General features: G+C 38.0%; 1 protein-coding gene across 1 annotated transcript in view; it reads right to left on the bottom strand.

The window, feature by feature from the left end:
* Positions 1-16,679, bottom strand: part of VPS13B (vacuolar protein sorting 13 homolog B) — a 359,343-nt gene that overhangs the window by 304,400 nt on the left and 38,264 nt on the right. Inside the window, exons 8-12 of the mRNA XM_053466785.1 lie at positions 7,676-7,941; positions 4,103-4,198; positions 3,034-3,156; positions 1,991-2,128; positions 103-190 (exon numbers count right to left, since the gene is read on the bottom strand). Coding sequence (XP_053322760.1) covers positions 103-190; positions 1,991-2,128; positions 3,034-3,156; positions 4,103-4,198; positions 7,676-7,941 — 711 coding nt within the window. The remainder of the gene's footprint in view (positions 1-102; positions 191-1,990; positions 2,129-3,033; positions 3,157-4,102; positions 4,199-7,675; positions 7,942-16,679) is intronic.

Genomic DNA, 16,679 nt, shown 5'->3' with positions numbered 1-16,679 from the left:
AATGAGAGGTAAAACTCAGGGCAGACTGTCAAGGACCAGGTGGCAATGAAGGAAGGATTGGTTTCTCTTGTCCAAGGGAATACAAACACAAGAAACGTGTACCTTTGCCACCAGAGCTTTCCATTGTGTACAGGTAATCCATGTAAAAGGCCCCAAACCTCTGCATTCCTGCTATCTCGGTGTATGTCTCCTGCGAACAAAAGGAAAGCAAACAATGGCCATGTTAAAAAACAGAGAACTCCCAGATTACAAAGTATCACAGACGTGAGCATGTTTGGGTTTGAGTGTCAACACACAGAACTGCTTATCCCTACAAAAGAACAGATGTTATCCAAAGAGCTCACCTTTCAAGATCGCAATGAAACTTCTATAGCAAGCTACACAAAAGCATATATGGGTTAGGATGGACATTGTAACTACAACACTAATAATGGTTAGTTAATCAATACCTTCAATAGGTTATTTTGGCTTTCCTTGACCTTCTTGGTATTGCCATAAAGAATTGTCATTTGTGGGGCATTGCACATCTTTATTTAAATAACCAGCGTCCCAGCGACAGACACTTTGGGCACCAAAATACATTGTGATCTATCCTTAAACTGTGTGAGTTCAGCTCTAAAATCTATTTTCAGTCCAGTACAGAAATACACAGAACCAAACGGCCCACTTTGCTTATGGTGGATCTTTTTTTTTTCCAACCACCTACAATCCTTTCTGTATTTCCCTTAGGTATGTGATGGCTTCTATTCTGTCTCCCCTCTCCCTTAAAACGCTTGAATCGCATTCCTGGTATCTTTTTTCCCCTTCTAAATGATGTTATTTGAAAGATGTTTAAAATGACTCCAATTCTCTACAATAGAATTTATTGACTATATAAATGTAAGGAATATATGGAATTTTGCTAAGAACACCGTAAACTTGATCTCCCCTATAGCAGTTCTATCGCACCACCTCTATTCAATAAACATCTACATACAGGACCTCTCTAATGTAGAGCACCACACATATATCCCTCTCAATTTCTTAGAAAGTAAGAATGCGTATAAAATTACATTAATATGCATTCTTTGTTAAGGTGGCTGCCTGGAACATTAGACTGTCCCTTTAGGAACAAGGTTAATGGTGTCAGTCATATCCATTTTTTCCGCCAAGTTCCCATTCGATCTGCACAACTCTTTGTCATGAAAAGCAGCTCTGCAGGTTCTGGATGACAAAAATTCATGTGTGAATAACCCGTATCGACCTGGGAGCGCAATTCCTTTTTGTGGCTGGGTCTATGCTCTTGGCAGAGATGCCTTGCATAGGCTCGGGTGCCAATGTCGCCAAGCAGAAGGGGGTACTCCGGAGAGTTTCTTCAATGTCATTGTTCTGATTCTAGATCTAGTAGAGTGGGTTCACTTGAGCTCATATTGCCTATACATTTGTCAAAAATATATATTTCTGCGATGTTTCGAGAGAAAACAAACAAACAGAAGAATGGATGGAAACAGATATCGCTTCACCAAATAGCTTAGGAGCTGGGGCTACCAATGGCAAAAATGGAAAAAATGCTGTATAGGATTAAAACACCAAATAGTGAACATAAACCTCTCCAAACATGATTTAAATAACTGGATTTCACTACATTAAAATGATCTGCCAGGTAGCACAATCATTGTAGATGCGCCTGTTCCTGCCACATAAATACCGCTGTTGAGTTTTCACGAAGGAAATCAAGTTTGGCAAAATATGCTTTTCGATTCAAAAGAAAACAATCACACGTCTTACTTTACAATGAAATAATCATGTTTGTTTATTGATTTATGATACAAAGCGATATTTATGTGCCCTATAATAATACTGTTGCTAGTAGTTCTAAAGCTCTGATGGGCTGGAAGCTGTACCAGTCAGGAGACATACACATTTCAAACATCATGAAACACGCCAATGTAGCCATGCGTGTTCGGCTCACTAGAGCTTACAATCAAACGCCAATTACAAGCGTACTGACCTTATGGTGTGTTGAAGCTAAAATAAACTCTGCCCGAATCCCATTGTTCTCTGGACTTCTGTAGTCGAAAAGCGAGTTGGTGAGGTAAGTGTTTCCTTTGTTACTCAAATTCTCCCCACAGGTAAAGAAACAGGCTTCCTAAAACGACAATGGCAGCGTTTTTTGTCATAACATGAAGGTACGAGTTCATTTGGCAATGAAAAGTGAGCAGCGTTAAGATCAATGGTATTGTCAGATATTGGAAAAAGTTAACCGTGAATAGAAGATCAACCAATACAATATGTAAAGGGAATGCATTCTGAGAAGAAAACGTATATTATATAACAACTATTAACCAGCTGCGTGCCAGAGGATACGAAAACAGACAAACACAAAGTGGACAACTTCAATGTTACCAAAGGGTATGTTTAAGGGGAGCGCCACCAGCCGCAGGATTTCTAGAATCCCAATATTTTATTTTGAGGATGTAATGATTATTCCCAGCACTGGATATATTTTTATTTGGACACAAGTAACAGTGTGATGCCCCTTCTATAACAGAAGTCCCCCACATCAGCGAACCGGTGAACTCTGGTGGGTGCATTCCCTGGAGCTCTTTACTCAGTTTGTTAATTATTATTATTTCAGTGACAGTAAAATGACCGTGGGTACAAACAAACAAGTCAATAAATAACCGGGACAGGAAACTGAAATGAGATGTGAATTCTGCAAAGGTGGCAAAGTTGGACACTGTAAGCTTGTCTGTGCAATAGGGTTTAAGCATTATCAGTAGTAGTAAGCCTTTTCACTGAAATACATATTTTTAATAATGTATTCCCAAACAAAATGAGCTAAAGGATAATTAAGACCGTTCAGATGCTGAGATCCTTGTTCATTTTCCTAATTAGAAAAGAGAATTGCGCTATGTGTAAGCATCCTACTAAATAGTGGATTCAGTTTAATAAAAAATAATATACTAGAGATTTAGCCACTAAAAGAAGATTTCACACACAAAGAGGAGTATGTTCCAAATACTAGCATCAATGCCTGTAGTGTGACCTTACCCCATCCGACCGGCCAGTATTCTCTTCAAAGTCTTTCACTCCCATGATCCCTTTCAGGCACAGAGCTTGGCTTCCCACGAACCCAACCTGGCAGTCAAAAAATGGCTCTCCTTTCATGAGAACCTACAGAAAATACATGGTATGAAATCTTTATAAATATATTAGAACACTTTCAATCCATAATGCAAATTCTTTCAATTTAAATAGTGAATTGGGACTACAAAAAAATGTAACTAGAATTAGTTTGCCAGATACTCTAGAACTCATCAATAAAGAAATAAAACCAAGTGTTTCAAATAATTTCAATCAATACAATAGCGATATCAGTTATATTCTATGCAAAAACTCATAAAGTAAATATTGTACAAAATATTTTTTGGCGCCTCATATGAAAATGCTTGGCCAGGAGTACAAAGGTGCCTTGAACTTTTGACTGCTTTTATAATCTGGAATATGAAAACCAACATCATCAAGAGGAGCCTACACAATCCAACCTCCTATACAAAAACACCGTGACTAATGGTACCTGGGCCTTTCTGAACAGTGTTGTACTTAGCGTTGCTCCTGCCCAGGGCATGGTCGGCTCTGCATGCCTTCAAGAAAAGGAGCACTGGGATATCGCATCGTATCCAGGAGCGCTCAATCATAAAGGCGAGCATTTTTTTTTTTATGAAGCCTATGGAGCGTAAATAGGCCAGTTGGGGACATCAAAGATCTCCCTTGTAACCTCTCCATTGTTTGACATCTGGGAGCTTGAAGGCTTGATGGATCTGTATCGAGGCACTTAATCCACAGAATAACTGTATTCAGTTCTTCAAGAACAACCTACCTGCTGAGTTCTTCAAAGTTCTGCGTTCAAGAGTAACTAGAAGAACTGATGCCGTTTTAAAGGCAGAGGGTGGTCACACTAAATCATTTGATTTTTCTTCTGTTCACTCACTTTGCATTTTGTTAAATGATAAAAATAAAGTAGTAACATGTCTATGTTTGAAAGCAGTCATTTTCTCCCCATATGCCCAGAACGTTTGCACAGTACTGTACATATTCCCAAACAGATTTCAGAATTTACCTCTATCGTGGTCCCCTCTTGCTCCCACCGCACGACTTCTCTGGATTTAACCTTCTGAGGGCTATAATAGCTGCTCTCGGCTTGCATTTCAGTCAACTAGAAAACAGTAAGATAAATACCTTCAGCCAAGAACAGCGTCACATGAAAGAGTGACAACGCGACATTCCTCTCCTCTAATGATGAAGAGAAATTAAAGTCCATCATTGGCTAAAATATATTATTGGGCAGGAAACAGGTGCAGTAACAGCTGCCACGTGTTATCCGCGTTATCGCATAGGGTGTAATATAATGTGGGGCCGGGGTCGGTTCAGTCACCACTCTGATATACATTAAAAACGTTCCCTTCTTCTCTCATTACCCTGTTCTTACAGAGGGTGAAAAATGACGGGATAACTTAAAATCACACCATGTGGTATCAGAGTCTCCTCACCACAAACGAGCAAGTGTAAACGTTAAACGTCAGTTAGTGACGGCTTACTCAACCCGTCTCAGAGATATTACCTTCCACATCTTTCATGGCATTAACAATATATGAAGAGAAAAAAACATTTCTGCATTGCATTTCCCAAACATATGAATCAACAGCTAGAAGGTGCCGGGGCCTTTTTTGTGATACATTTAATATTCTAGAAAAATGCCTCTAAAGCGCTTCCAGCTATATGCCCACGTATCTGGTTGCAACTATCAAGTAAACAAGATATCAAACATTTCTTCAGAAAGTACCCTTATTATGTTTTCTCTGAAATACAATAGTTACATAGTTGAGTTAAGTACCCCCTGGAGCCATCAGAACACCAAGGGGTATTCATACCACATTTCATGAAATAATGTTGGAGAGCGTGCGGTTCTGGTATATATTATTCATTGAGCACCAACACGTTTCACAAACTGGTACGATACATAATATTAATATGCAAGAAGGCCTCTGCTCATTAGAAACATAAAAATTATCAAATATTGGCAAGTTGAATAAGAATTCTGAGGAAGACACAACTAATTACATTATATATATATATATATATATATATATTTTATGTAGATATATATATATATATATATATATCTTCTCTTACAATATTTTATAAAATGAGATTCTTGGTTTTCTAATTACCTACCAGGTGGCCTACTTTTCCTTAAGAAAAAAAAGTTGCCAATATTGGAAATGACTTGAATAAAATCACAGGTCAGAATGCATTTCTTACATCTAATATTTATTAAACAAAAAAGCATACATACATAAACAAAAAAAGACAGACTTGAAGAACGTAAGTGTTGGTGATATCTCATTATCAAGTGCACAGGAAAACCAGCCACCCGGAAATCATGCCCCATGTGAACAAACATAGGTAAGCCTGGCAGAGTTCGTGACAGGATGGGAAATAAAGGCATTTGATACCAAAAAAATGATCCAAAATGAAGAAACAGATTGAAACACTAGTGAATATCCCCACATCATCCAATGGTGTATATTCATCAGCTTGGAAAGGCAGGTGTGTTCAGCAACTAATGGGTTTATAAGACATTACATTTATTTATATAGGGCCTGCAGATTCCATATCTCCGTTACAAGCAGTGAATAATTTAATGCCCCATAACAAACTGGTACAAAAGGAGAGGAGGGCTTGTGAGCTTACAATCTAGTCTATAACAGACAGTGGGTTTACGTTCTAGTACCCGATGCCTCTCTATGTCTATAACTGGCAGCACGTCACAATCTGGGGGCTTTAAAAATCTTAACCAGCAAGCAAAAAAAAAAGAAAAAGGTAACTTCAGCACCCAGCATAATATACCGTATATGTAAAAGCAATCCAATCCTGCGAATGTGTGTGCACCAGGTGGGTAACAATCTAAGCAAAGGATTGAAAGGTTCTTCTACTTTACTAGATAGTTGAAGACACTTTGTAATGAGAAATGAGGACCATATGAGAAAGCAGGCCATGAATGCACTTCTATAACACAATTTTGCTCCTTCCTTCCTATCAGCTGTCTGCAATTATTGTAGAGGAAAGCAATTAATTGATTAAAAGAACTCAAACATTACAAGAACAATTTTCAACAGTATTAGGAAAATGTTACGTTTAATTTGGCATGTTTTTCCTTCTTCGTTCACTGGAAGACTATCAAGTACTCACAATGCTAATGCAGAAACTTGACCTTTTTTTAATACCAAAATATGAACCACAAATTAATTCCATACATTCCAAGCTAGAAACTAGAACAATGAATGCTAATGTTTTCCGTCTCAGTTTAACATGTGAATCTCATACAGAGCATTTCGCTGCAGATGGAACATCTCCGCAGCGCAGAAAGTTTGTTAATTTGTTGCAGGTCATTCAAGGAGAGAAGGTGTTAAGAGCAATGTTGTTACTGTAAAACTAAATATACTTTGAAACTGTTCCATTCCAGGCGAACGCGAGGATTCCTGTTCATGTCACCTCGGTGCCTGTCCCAATAGCACAGGACTGTTTACCATGGCAAGCTCAACCCTAGAAAGTCTTTTTTGGCCAAGAAAGCTCCTTTTGTTCAAGATGACGAAAAAGGAAAAAGTTGTTTCATTTATATTATACTTGCTACCCACCTAATCAAGTGACTCTTACATGATTCTGCATGATTACATTTAGAGTTGCTTTTACAAAAAGATCCCAGAGTCTACACCCCCCCCCCATTCTTCTATGGGTATCTAAAGGTTTTTGATAAGCGGTACACAACTATAAGCTTGGTGGGCCACATGTAGGCCAGGAATGTTGCGTGTCCTCACCTGAAAACAGGTTGTTTAATGTTTTTTTAATATAGATGCCTGTGATCTAACAGGAATATCCAAGAATTGTGGTCCGGCCTGAAGGTTTTCTGATCATGATAATAGGTGAGAAAACGCTCACAAGTAAGTTACAAATATTATATATACGACAACCTGTCTATGTCTGAAGCTTAATAGGACAATAAAACAGATTACTGTGCTTAAACATATCACCCGTACCAACAAATCTTTGGACCTAATAATCTATTGACACGTTTCAGTATAGTCCCGTACATTTTCTTGCAAAGATCTAAGAGAAGAACATTAAACTTATATTGTATATTTCTGGTAAAATGCACAGATTAAGCAATGTTTTGACTTAAGGGAGCATTTTGACACCATAGAAAGAGCTTCAGAGATATTATATGTACAATCCTCTGAATGCGTGATGTGCAAACCCCTCACTGGAATAGAGCACAACCGCAAATTAGAATCTATAGGATTAATTAGAGTGATCGACATCCCCAGTATTGTAGCGAATGGCTACAGCAGCCGCCATCATGAAATAAATGGTTTTGTTATGGCATAGATACAAACTAAGCAAAAAAGGGCGCAGAATGCCTGAAAAGACACAAAGTGGGTGTAGGTATTGTTAAGTAACCCAACTTTGTCAGGATAGGAGACTAAGGCACATGCTGACTGATTAAGGATAACCTGGCATAGGTGTAAGGTACTGAAATGCATGTAGTATTTTTTGTAAACGGGGTAACGTGTAAGGGGGTAAAACTGGTGGGAGCAGAGCTGTTTGAAGAGTTATGTTTCTGCCACTCACTTACCTTAAATGTAACAGTAGCCTTGGTACAATAGAAACCTATTGAGACAATCGGATCTTTGGATGGCTGTGATTTCTGCCCCTGCAGTGTTGCGTTATCTTCTGAAGCAGTGTAGTCCCCATCCCCTTCATTTTCATCGCCGTAACTGACAATAGCCGGAACGAATGACCAGGCCCAAGATACCCATCCTTGTTGATCATCATCATCTAGCACGGAGTAGGCATCTTGTGCTGGATACTGCATGCCTGGCACTAATTCTTCTTCCCCTCCTGCAAAACAGATCATTCTGCATGTCATCTACTTTCCTCAAGGTACAAACAGAAGTATCTCAGCACTACACTTTGATATATGAAGGTAGGAAGAGTGCACTATAACTACCTAATCGCATCTGCTGTAAAATTCTATATTCTTATCATCTAAACAAATGTATTTTGTAGCCAATCCATCTTTGTGTAAATGCTGCCCAGAAAGAGGTAGAATACATTAACCATGGAATGGAATTGGTCAATGACAGGGTGACCTTATTGGAACTACCATGTGAACAGTAAATATGGATAAGGTGGCAAGTCTCCAATAACCCCACAACCCAACAATCCCTTCTTCTAAGCAGTCGGTCAACCTCAGCAACTTTACCCTGCGTAGCCAGTCCCTCCTACCTATTCCAACACTCATTCTATTAGATTTGGACACTGAAATCCATGTATAACAGCAAAGCCCGGGTTTGCTTAGTTTAAGAAAAGAGAATATTATACAAGTGTACAAAGTATGCCTATTATGTGCAAGTTTTATAACAACATCTTACCGGCGCAACATTGGATACACCAATTTGAGCATTCTATTAAAATGAAACTGCTTGCTTTCAAGTAAGGACGCACAAACCTGGGCTTTGTACACAGAACACTATGTTTAATTGTCTGCCCAGATGGTAAGATCTTGTATAAATGAGAAAGACAAGACACTGAACACATATGTATTTCATGCACAAAGGAATGAATGTTCCCGATTACTCTTTCTTTCTGCATATTGCACTGAAACAATTCCATTTTCACGTTTCAACGCAGTTGTTTCACTCTGATTCTGCTTGATGAAACCATTGATGGATCATGCCGAAACATAAGTTACCCACTGGGACACGCTTCATTCACTCACTTAACAGGAATCTTTTGAAAAGTTACAAGAAAGATCTTTCCCGGGCCACAAAAATATTCAGGGATGCAAATTACAAGAAGTGATTCTGAAGCCCCATTGAACTAAAGACTTGGACTGATTTACTTCTAGAATCCGTACAACTTGATGGAAGACAACCAAGTCTATGCTCACAAAGGCCATTTGAACTAGAAATAACGGATAGTTACGCTAGCAAACACAAGCGTTACATCTATCTGAAGTTTTTTTGTGCCGATCAATGTAATCAGAATACTCTGTTCAGACACAAAATGCATATTTAAAGCCTACCGTAAATACACCGATATACATCCCATATCTATAAGAGCGCAATCTAAAAGGTTTACCTTACGGGAATTATGGAGCGCATCTCCCCCTCTGTGATTCACAACCCATGCCAGTTTCAGCTGCATGCGAGAAAACGTACACCCCGCCAACGAATCTCTCAGGAGTCCGTGCTGGCGGGCGGTGTGTCCACGCATGCACTTCTGCGCAGGAGATGCATTCCACCAAACACGTCTCTTGCAACGCTGAGGGATGGAACGCCGAGCAAATACAAAGGGGAAGATGAAACAATCCATGCGTTTGTAAGGGGAAAATGTGTTGATTTAATACCCATCAAACGCATTAGAAGGACACATGACAGCTACAACATGCACTTAATAAATTAAAAACACTGCTTTTATTTCAAGGGAACTAGTTATTTTAGGATGTCATTACTCAATACAATATCCACAAGGGAAATGAGCAGCGACACAGCAGACTATCGCACTTACATTCACTTTTATAAGTTACACTATTACATTTCTCATGGGAAAAACTAATGGGTATTTTTTTTAAGACAGCACTGCAAATACATTAAGATAATTTTTTTTCTTCTTTTATCTATATTTCAGTGAATTACTGTAAGTGTAGTTTTTGGCTTTTCCCTGACATATGTATCAGTCCTTTTTTTATTTTAAGCAACTAGGAAGGGGAAAAAAGATGCTTAAATGTTACAACTTTTCTCCATCTGTATGTAACAGTGTGTTTTCAGGACACACATTAAGTCCTTTAGTGCAAAATCTGTACTGTACAAACTAAACAGATGACAGACAGACAGATACTCCATAGAAACCCCAAGGCGCAGGCAAGTCTACCTGTAGACGATTTAGTAATGTCAATCCTTTCGGGACTCCGGGAAGAGTGCGGGCTTAAACTGAGGTATTTATGGAAAATGATAAGGCCTACACCAGAAATGACATTAAAATGCTTAATTCTAACATGAAAAAAAATGTAGAATATTCCTAATATTTTAGTCCATTTTTAAAGCAAGGTGCACCTAATTGAAATAACTTCCTATAACCTGTTTCAAGTGCAAACTTTTGAAAAGATGAACATGAACTTTTGAAAAGATGAACATGAACAAGAGTGACATTAAATATGTGTGCGGAACCGCTGCTCTGTTAACACGGCTTCGTTTCTTTAACCATTTTCTTCCAGCGTTGTTGCCGACAGTGTGGTATAAAAAGGTTCAGGTTAATTCAGATCGTTTCTAAAGAAAACGCCGGGGGGGGGGGGGTTTCCTGATTTACTAGTTTAAGGAACAGCAAATTTGGATATAAAATATCAAAAGATTGTACAGATATGTTGTTATTGCTGCACAAGGTGTGCTATTAATAAATAAAAAAGCCCTTATTCTTAAAGATTTTTTTTTAAAAAGTGCCTCTGGCAGCAACTGTAAGATCTGCACAAAACGCAGGGATTTAGTATTTTTGTCAATGTACATTTTTTGACAATTGGCAACATATAAACATGTAACTTTATCATTCTAATTGAATTATATAGCGATATCATATCCGGCAGCACTGTACGATGTCTATAATTGCTATTGATTTATGCAGTGCCTTCATATTCTATAGCGCTGTACAACGTGTGTTATAAATTATGAAAACAACTGATGCCCAAGCAAACCAGCAACATATTGCAACAAGCTATACAGCGTGGACAAGAAGATTTCCATTGTTTGCGGTTAACGTTTTATAAATGATTTTCCTATTTCTGCCCCAGAATTGCCTATTGCCCGTCTGTCTTTCTGTGCTTGATATCCTAGGAATGCCCATACAGGGTTATGTGGCATTTTCTCACTGATTGTTTTTATTTGGTTACATTTATGTCATGCACGTCTCTACTTATGTCTGTTATATTTTACTTTCTATCTTTTTGCTCCTCTAATCCCCTATTCTCCTATATCTGCCCACTTATTGCCCCTGTCCACTCCTCATATCTGCCATATCTTTCGGTTGGCGTCCCCCAAAGATCAGTCCTTGGCCCTCTGCTGTTCTCTCTTTATACTTCATCTCTTGGCAAACTAATCAACTCATTTGGCCTCCAGTATCATCTATATGCAGATGATACCCAAATCTACCTGTCTTCTCCTGATCTCTCTCCATCTCTCATGTCCCGTATTACCAACTGCTTGTCTGCTATTTCTTCATGGATGTCACAACACTGCCTGTAACTTAATCTTTCTAAAACTGAACTCATTTTATTCCCTCCACCCAAGTACCTGAATTCTATATCACCATTAACAGCATGTTACCGGTATACGTCTTCACTTGGTGAGCTGAGTCACTTTCAAATACATAAGGTAGAGGCTCCTCATTACTGAAATTAGTAGCCCTATTACATTAAATAAGCTAAACTACAGAAAATCTTCACTCCTCGTGAGGCATCATGTCATAAGCACATGGATGATCATAAAGGGGGGTTGCCATTCATTATCCTATCAGGAGATACCCACAAGTACACCAACAGTCTGAAAAGGATTGCAGAGGGCAGAAGATGATGAAAACCCAATAAAAGAAACCAGATTGAAACCATAGTGAATACTTGTAATAAGTAATTTAGTACTTGGAAAAGTGCAATCACTGTTTGCACAAATACATACTGCATGGTAACAAACATAAGGGTTTATTTAAGGTTTGAAATTTTACTGGATGCTTCCTGGAATCTGATTGAATTATTTTAGTTGGGTATGCATGAGCCTCTAGCGCTGGAAATAACACTTTAAGAGACAGATTACTGTCACGGACAGACTCACTAAAGAATGCAAATTAAAGTAGTCTGTGAGAAGTATTTTAGGTAGAAGCTGCAGCCAATCAGTATTCGGAAAGCACTCCAATACAAATCAATGGAGTGCTTTTTGTGCAAATGAAAATTTAAAGGGACCTCTCAGTTATAATATACATTACAGTACGTATGATAGCTAGCAGGTCCCTTTAAGTGGAAATATAACAACACATTGTACATGCTCTTACAATTAGTAACGGGGACAACATGGAACACTACAGTTCGGCCTTAAAACAACCTGCAAAGTGCAACGTTAACCATTTCATCTTTAATACCGCAAAGTTACATTTTCTCTATTGGCACCTGTTTTCCCTTTTACCAAACCATTTTTTATAATAGTGGATCTTTGTAGTTCTGCAATTGGATAGTTTAATTAAAAGCTGTATTTTATGAACCATATATGAAAATCTGTTAATGTATGATTTCCCTTGTGTGTTGCGGTAAAACAATTATTTTTGAATTAGCGTGCTTAAAATGAGACTCCCTCCCTTCCAAGCACTGCGTGTAGTTTCTGAGAATTTTGGAGAATTAGTGCTTTTATTTTCTGCGCAGGCCCATTCCGTTAGAGATGAAAAGATGGTAAGAGGTGTAACCTGACAATGAGCCGGGTATGTGGATAACATTAAATATGTACATACAGTACAAATACATTGCCAAAAAACTATTTCCATGCCTCAGCGTAAGTGCACATTACAATTTGCAAATTTATTTTAGTTTAGTTTAGTTTTGTTGGGTTATAATCAATCTGTGATGCCATAGCCTTTAAATGAGAGACCAAAAGAAACCGGGATGGACTATATTTGCACACAGGAAATTGTGATTTCTGTCAACAATATCTAAGGTGGTGGTGAATCCCCACACATCTGAAATACCGGTTCCCTAAAACGCTAGCCTTTGTTTCATTATTACAAAGGGATTGCCACAATGTATATGTTCACAGAATGTGAAGGAATCATTATATACAGAAAGAGATCCACCGGAAAACAAGATCTAAAACATCAGTACTACATTATTTTTTTTTTTTTTTTTAAAGACCTAAAAGTCTACCGGACCCCAAGGTTCCAGGCTGGCATTTTACCCGTTTTTATGCCAAAAGTTAAAAATGCACCACTTCTGCAGATTCTAATACAGGCCAACAAATGTACTTTACAACTCACAGAAAAGATGAAAAGAAAAAAACACGCGATGGCTCATATTTGCTATTACGATGTATAGGGATTGGGGACTTTCAATAGTGTCCAGTTTCAGTACGTTTAACGAAGGAACGCATATCCATTTAATGAGACAAATGACGTTAAGAGAACAGGAGGTTTCAAAAGGAGCAGGATTTCTTTCTTGGTTATAAGAGGTGCAAGTCATGTTTGTGTTACAGTTCTAGTCTCGCTAATGTACAAGGAGAGTAAATTAAATTCTAACGCCATGTTTCCATTGCATGTACCGTGCACAGAACAACAGAGGCAGTACTAAACATGAAAAGGATTTATTAAATGAATGAACTTTTAGGAATGTACTTGTGCAATGGGACATAATATAACCCGTGATGCCAAGGTACCCCATGGGTAACATAGGGCTATGCCCAGCCGCAGTTAAGTTCTCTAATGGAGTATTGGTACGCCTTGCCAGTTCACACCGCGGCAGTGTGGGGTTGAACTGAATGAGATGACAACCTACAAATTGAGCCGTCTCTCCTAAGTGCCATTACCAATGAAAGAGTTTCTGTACCATGTGCACAAAATGTTTGCTTATAAAGATGGAAAACTGAGTCCAAACAACATAAATAGATCAATTAAGGTGTAGGTCATGCAGCTGTGTTATGTGCATTCATATACATTGAACCACACACACATTCATCTTATCCCCGAAACATTTCAGGTAATATAAACCCTCCAGAAAAAGATTCTGGAAAATGTAATACATACTTTACAGGTAACTCACACCAAGTTACCATTAATTCAATCCTATATGCTCTTTATCAAACATCAGATGTTAACCCTATATAAAATTAAAGTAGAAAGTTATTTTCAAAATTACCGATATTAGCATGTACAATTATATTTATAATTATATAGATGCATCATGTCTTCAGCGGAGATGGCAGGTACAGATAGACTATATACAGAAACTGGTAGAGGTAATGTGGGAACATAGAAACAATAGAGAAAATAAAAAGAAATTACTTTTTAAAGGTTTGGAATGGGTCTTAAGTGTTTTACACACACACTATTTTATGCCAGTGCTCATGGCATGAGACAGATTATATAAAGATTTATAATACATACATTTAATATAAGCATACAAAAATATTAATATCCTGTACATTTATATTTCTGCCACTAGTAATATTTATAGTTTTATGATCTCTAAAAGTTCCAGTTCTTTTAAACTCCTAACACACCGTTAAATTGAATTCTGTTTTTTGTTGTTGGACTTATAAATTATATTAATTATAAAGGAGACGGTCCCCATTGTAATGGGCTATTAGGTTGGTGTGATATTCAGCTGTGTGAGGTGCATTCTCCGTTGGACCTCCTCATTAAGTTTTCCGGTTAAATATTCCTCTTTAGTACGTCCTTCCTTAAACCTTTTCCCACAAACCTTATTTCGTGCGACGATCCATGTAGTGCATTTTAAGTGTATAAAAGCAAACAGTACCCATCATGTGAATAAAAACCAAAAAAGTACATGTGTGAAGAATGTGTGTTGTTATAAATAAATAAAAAAAATCATCCAAAAGGCTGGATCAGTGAAGAAAAGGCACTTCAGGTTCTAGTGCAGCCAGTGTCTAAAACGGCACAGCACTTGGCACCATTTAAAACAAGCGCTCTGACGTACACCATTATCTACGGGCGCTAAAAGCACCTTCAGCTTCATACACAAGAGAGGTTGGAATGCAGCACTCAGCAGTGAAATGGTGCACGAGCCAGGGTACCACCAAGTCCCTCAATAAATCCAAAATAAAGAAGCAGAGGCTCAGCACTTCAAATGATAAGGTGAGTTTATTTCACACAGGCAACGTTTCGACGCACAGGTCTTTCTCAAGCCTTGAAATAAACTCAAGGCTTATCATTTGAAGTGCTGAGCCTCTGCTTCCTTCAGCTTCATAGTGACCCTAAGGCCAGAGGACCGAGTCTTATCCTCTTTCACGGCACTAGAATTGGCCAAAGGCAAAGAAGTGATTTGCATTTCATCCTGAATAAATCAAAGCATGTATAAATGTCATACTGAAATGTAACCAGTCCCAGAAACCTGGCATAAATGTGGTGCCACCTGGGGTAGGATCCAATAATAAGCTTCACCAGTAAAAAGGTAAAAGTCTGCGTCAGGGGAATAGAGTGGGGGACTAAGCAAAGCCGTTTCAATCATCCCAGAATCACCTCATTAGTAAAGTTCACAGGTATGATATAAACATAAACATAGCCAGGAACTGTACTGACGAGGGGGTCCTGAGGTGCTTGGAAAGTCTTCCAATTCACACACTCTCTCTCTCGCTATATATATATTGGAGATATATATATATAGCTACCGCTCGGTGTTATGTTTCAGTATTTTATTTAATATACACACACACACTATATATATATAGATATATATAGATAGATAGATATATATAGATAGATAGATATATATATATATATATATATATATAGATATAATCTATATATATATCTATCTATCTATATATATCTATATATATATATATGCAAACAAGATTAAACAAAATACTGAAACATAACACCGAGCGGTAGCCATTTTGCTTTCTGTAAAGCAGACATCGGGAGAAGATCATTTTGGGTGATAATAGGGATTTGTACAGCCAGTAATAAACTGGTGCGCTACTAATGACTCAGACGATTACATTTTCCCACATCAATAAGCCTGGTGACAGGTGACATTACACATTTTGCGAAGGTAATTATGGTTAAATATTTTCTTTTTGCCTTCAGTTACATGGAGTTAGATCAGGTAAATTTCTAACTAAAGATCAAATTGTTTTGTTGGGATCGTTAGTAAGAGGAGAAAGACCTTATCTGATGTCAGGCGCGTCACTTTCTGTACGACACGAAGCGGTCAGTTTGAAACAATCCATGATCACTAGACTAGAAAGAGTTTAACGGTCTAATCCCGGAGGTCCAGGGGTCTGTGTGAAAACACAAAGCCCTGACAGCTACAAATATACACGCTCAGTCACAAGTGTCAATCGGCTCCCTTATTTCAGGAAGTCCACAAATGAGGGTAATTTCAATATCAATATTTGGGTTAGATTATGTTTCTATTAAAACATCTCAACATATTCCCTCGTATTAAGGAGCACTGTCTGGATCTCAGAATTCAGTATTGAAAACTGGCCGAAAGCTAAACAGAAAAGTAATCATCTGAAGTATCTGTAATTTCCCCATTTATTTTTTAATCATGCTTGAGGTGGGTCCCCACAACAGAACAATAGTATTCTGACCAATAATGACATATATACAAAAAAAACACTCGACCTGTTGTAAAAATCTATCATTTTATTGGAACCTTTGGCTTGTCTTACAGTCTGAATAATTATATGCCTATACTAGGGAAATGTAAATTCTCTCCTTGTAGTAACATCTACCACTTCTACTGAATGGCAGTTTACTATCTTTGACCAACTTCCGCCATCTTCCGCTAGTCATAAATGGAGAACCATAGTTGCCAACCATTGTAGCGCAGTATAGTACAGTGCTATCCAAAGGAGGTCTTTTCCATT

Source organism: Spea bombifrons, chromosome 5, assembly GCF_027358695.1.
Source record: "Spea bombifrons isolate aSpeBom1 chromosome 5, aSpeBom1.2.pri, whole genome shotgun sequence".
NCBI lineage: Eukaryota > Metazoa > Chordata > Amphibia > Anura > Pelobatidae > Spea > Spea bombifrons.
This window is presented reverse-complemented; position numbering and strand designations above follow the sequence as displayed.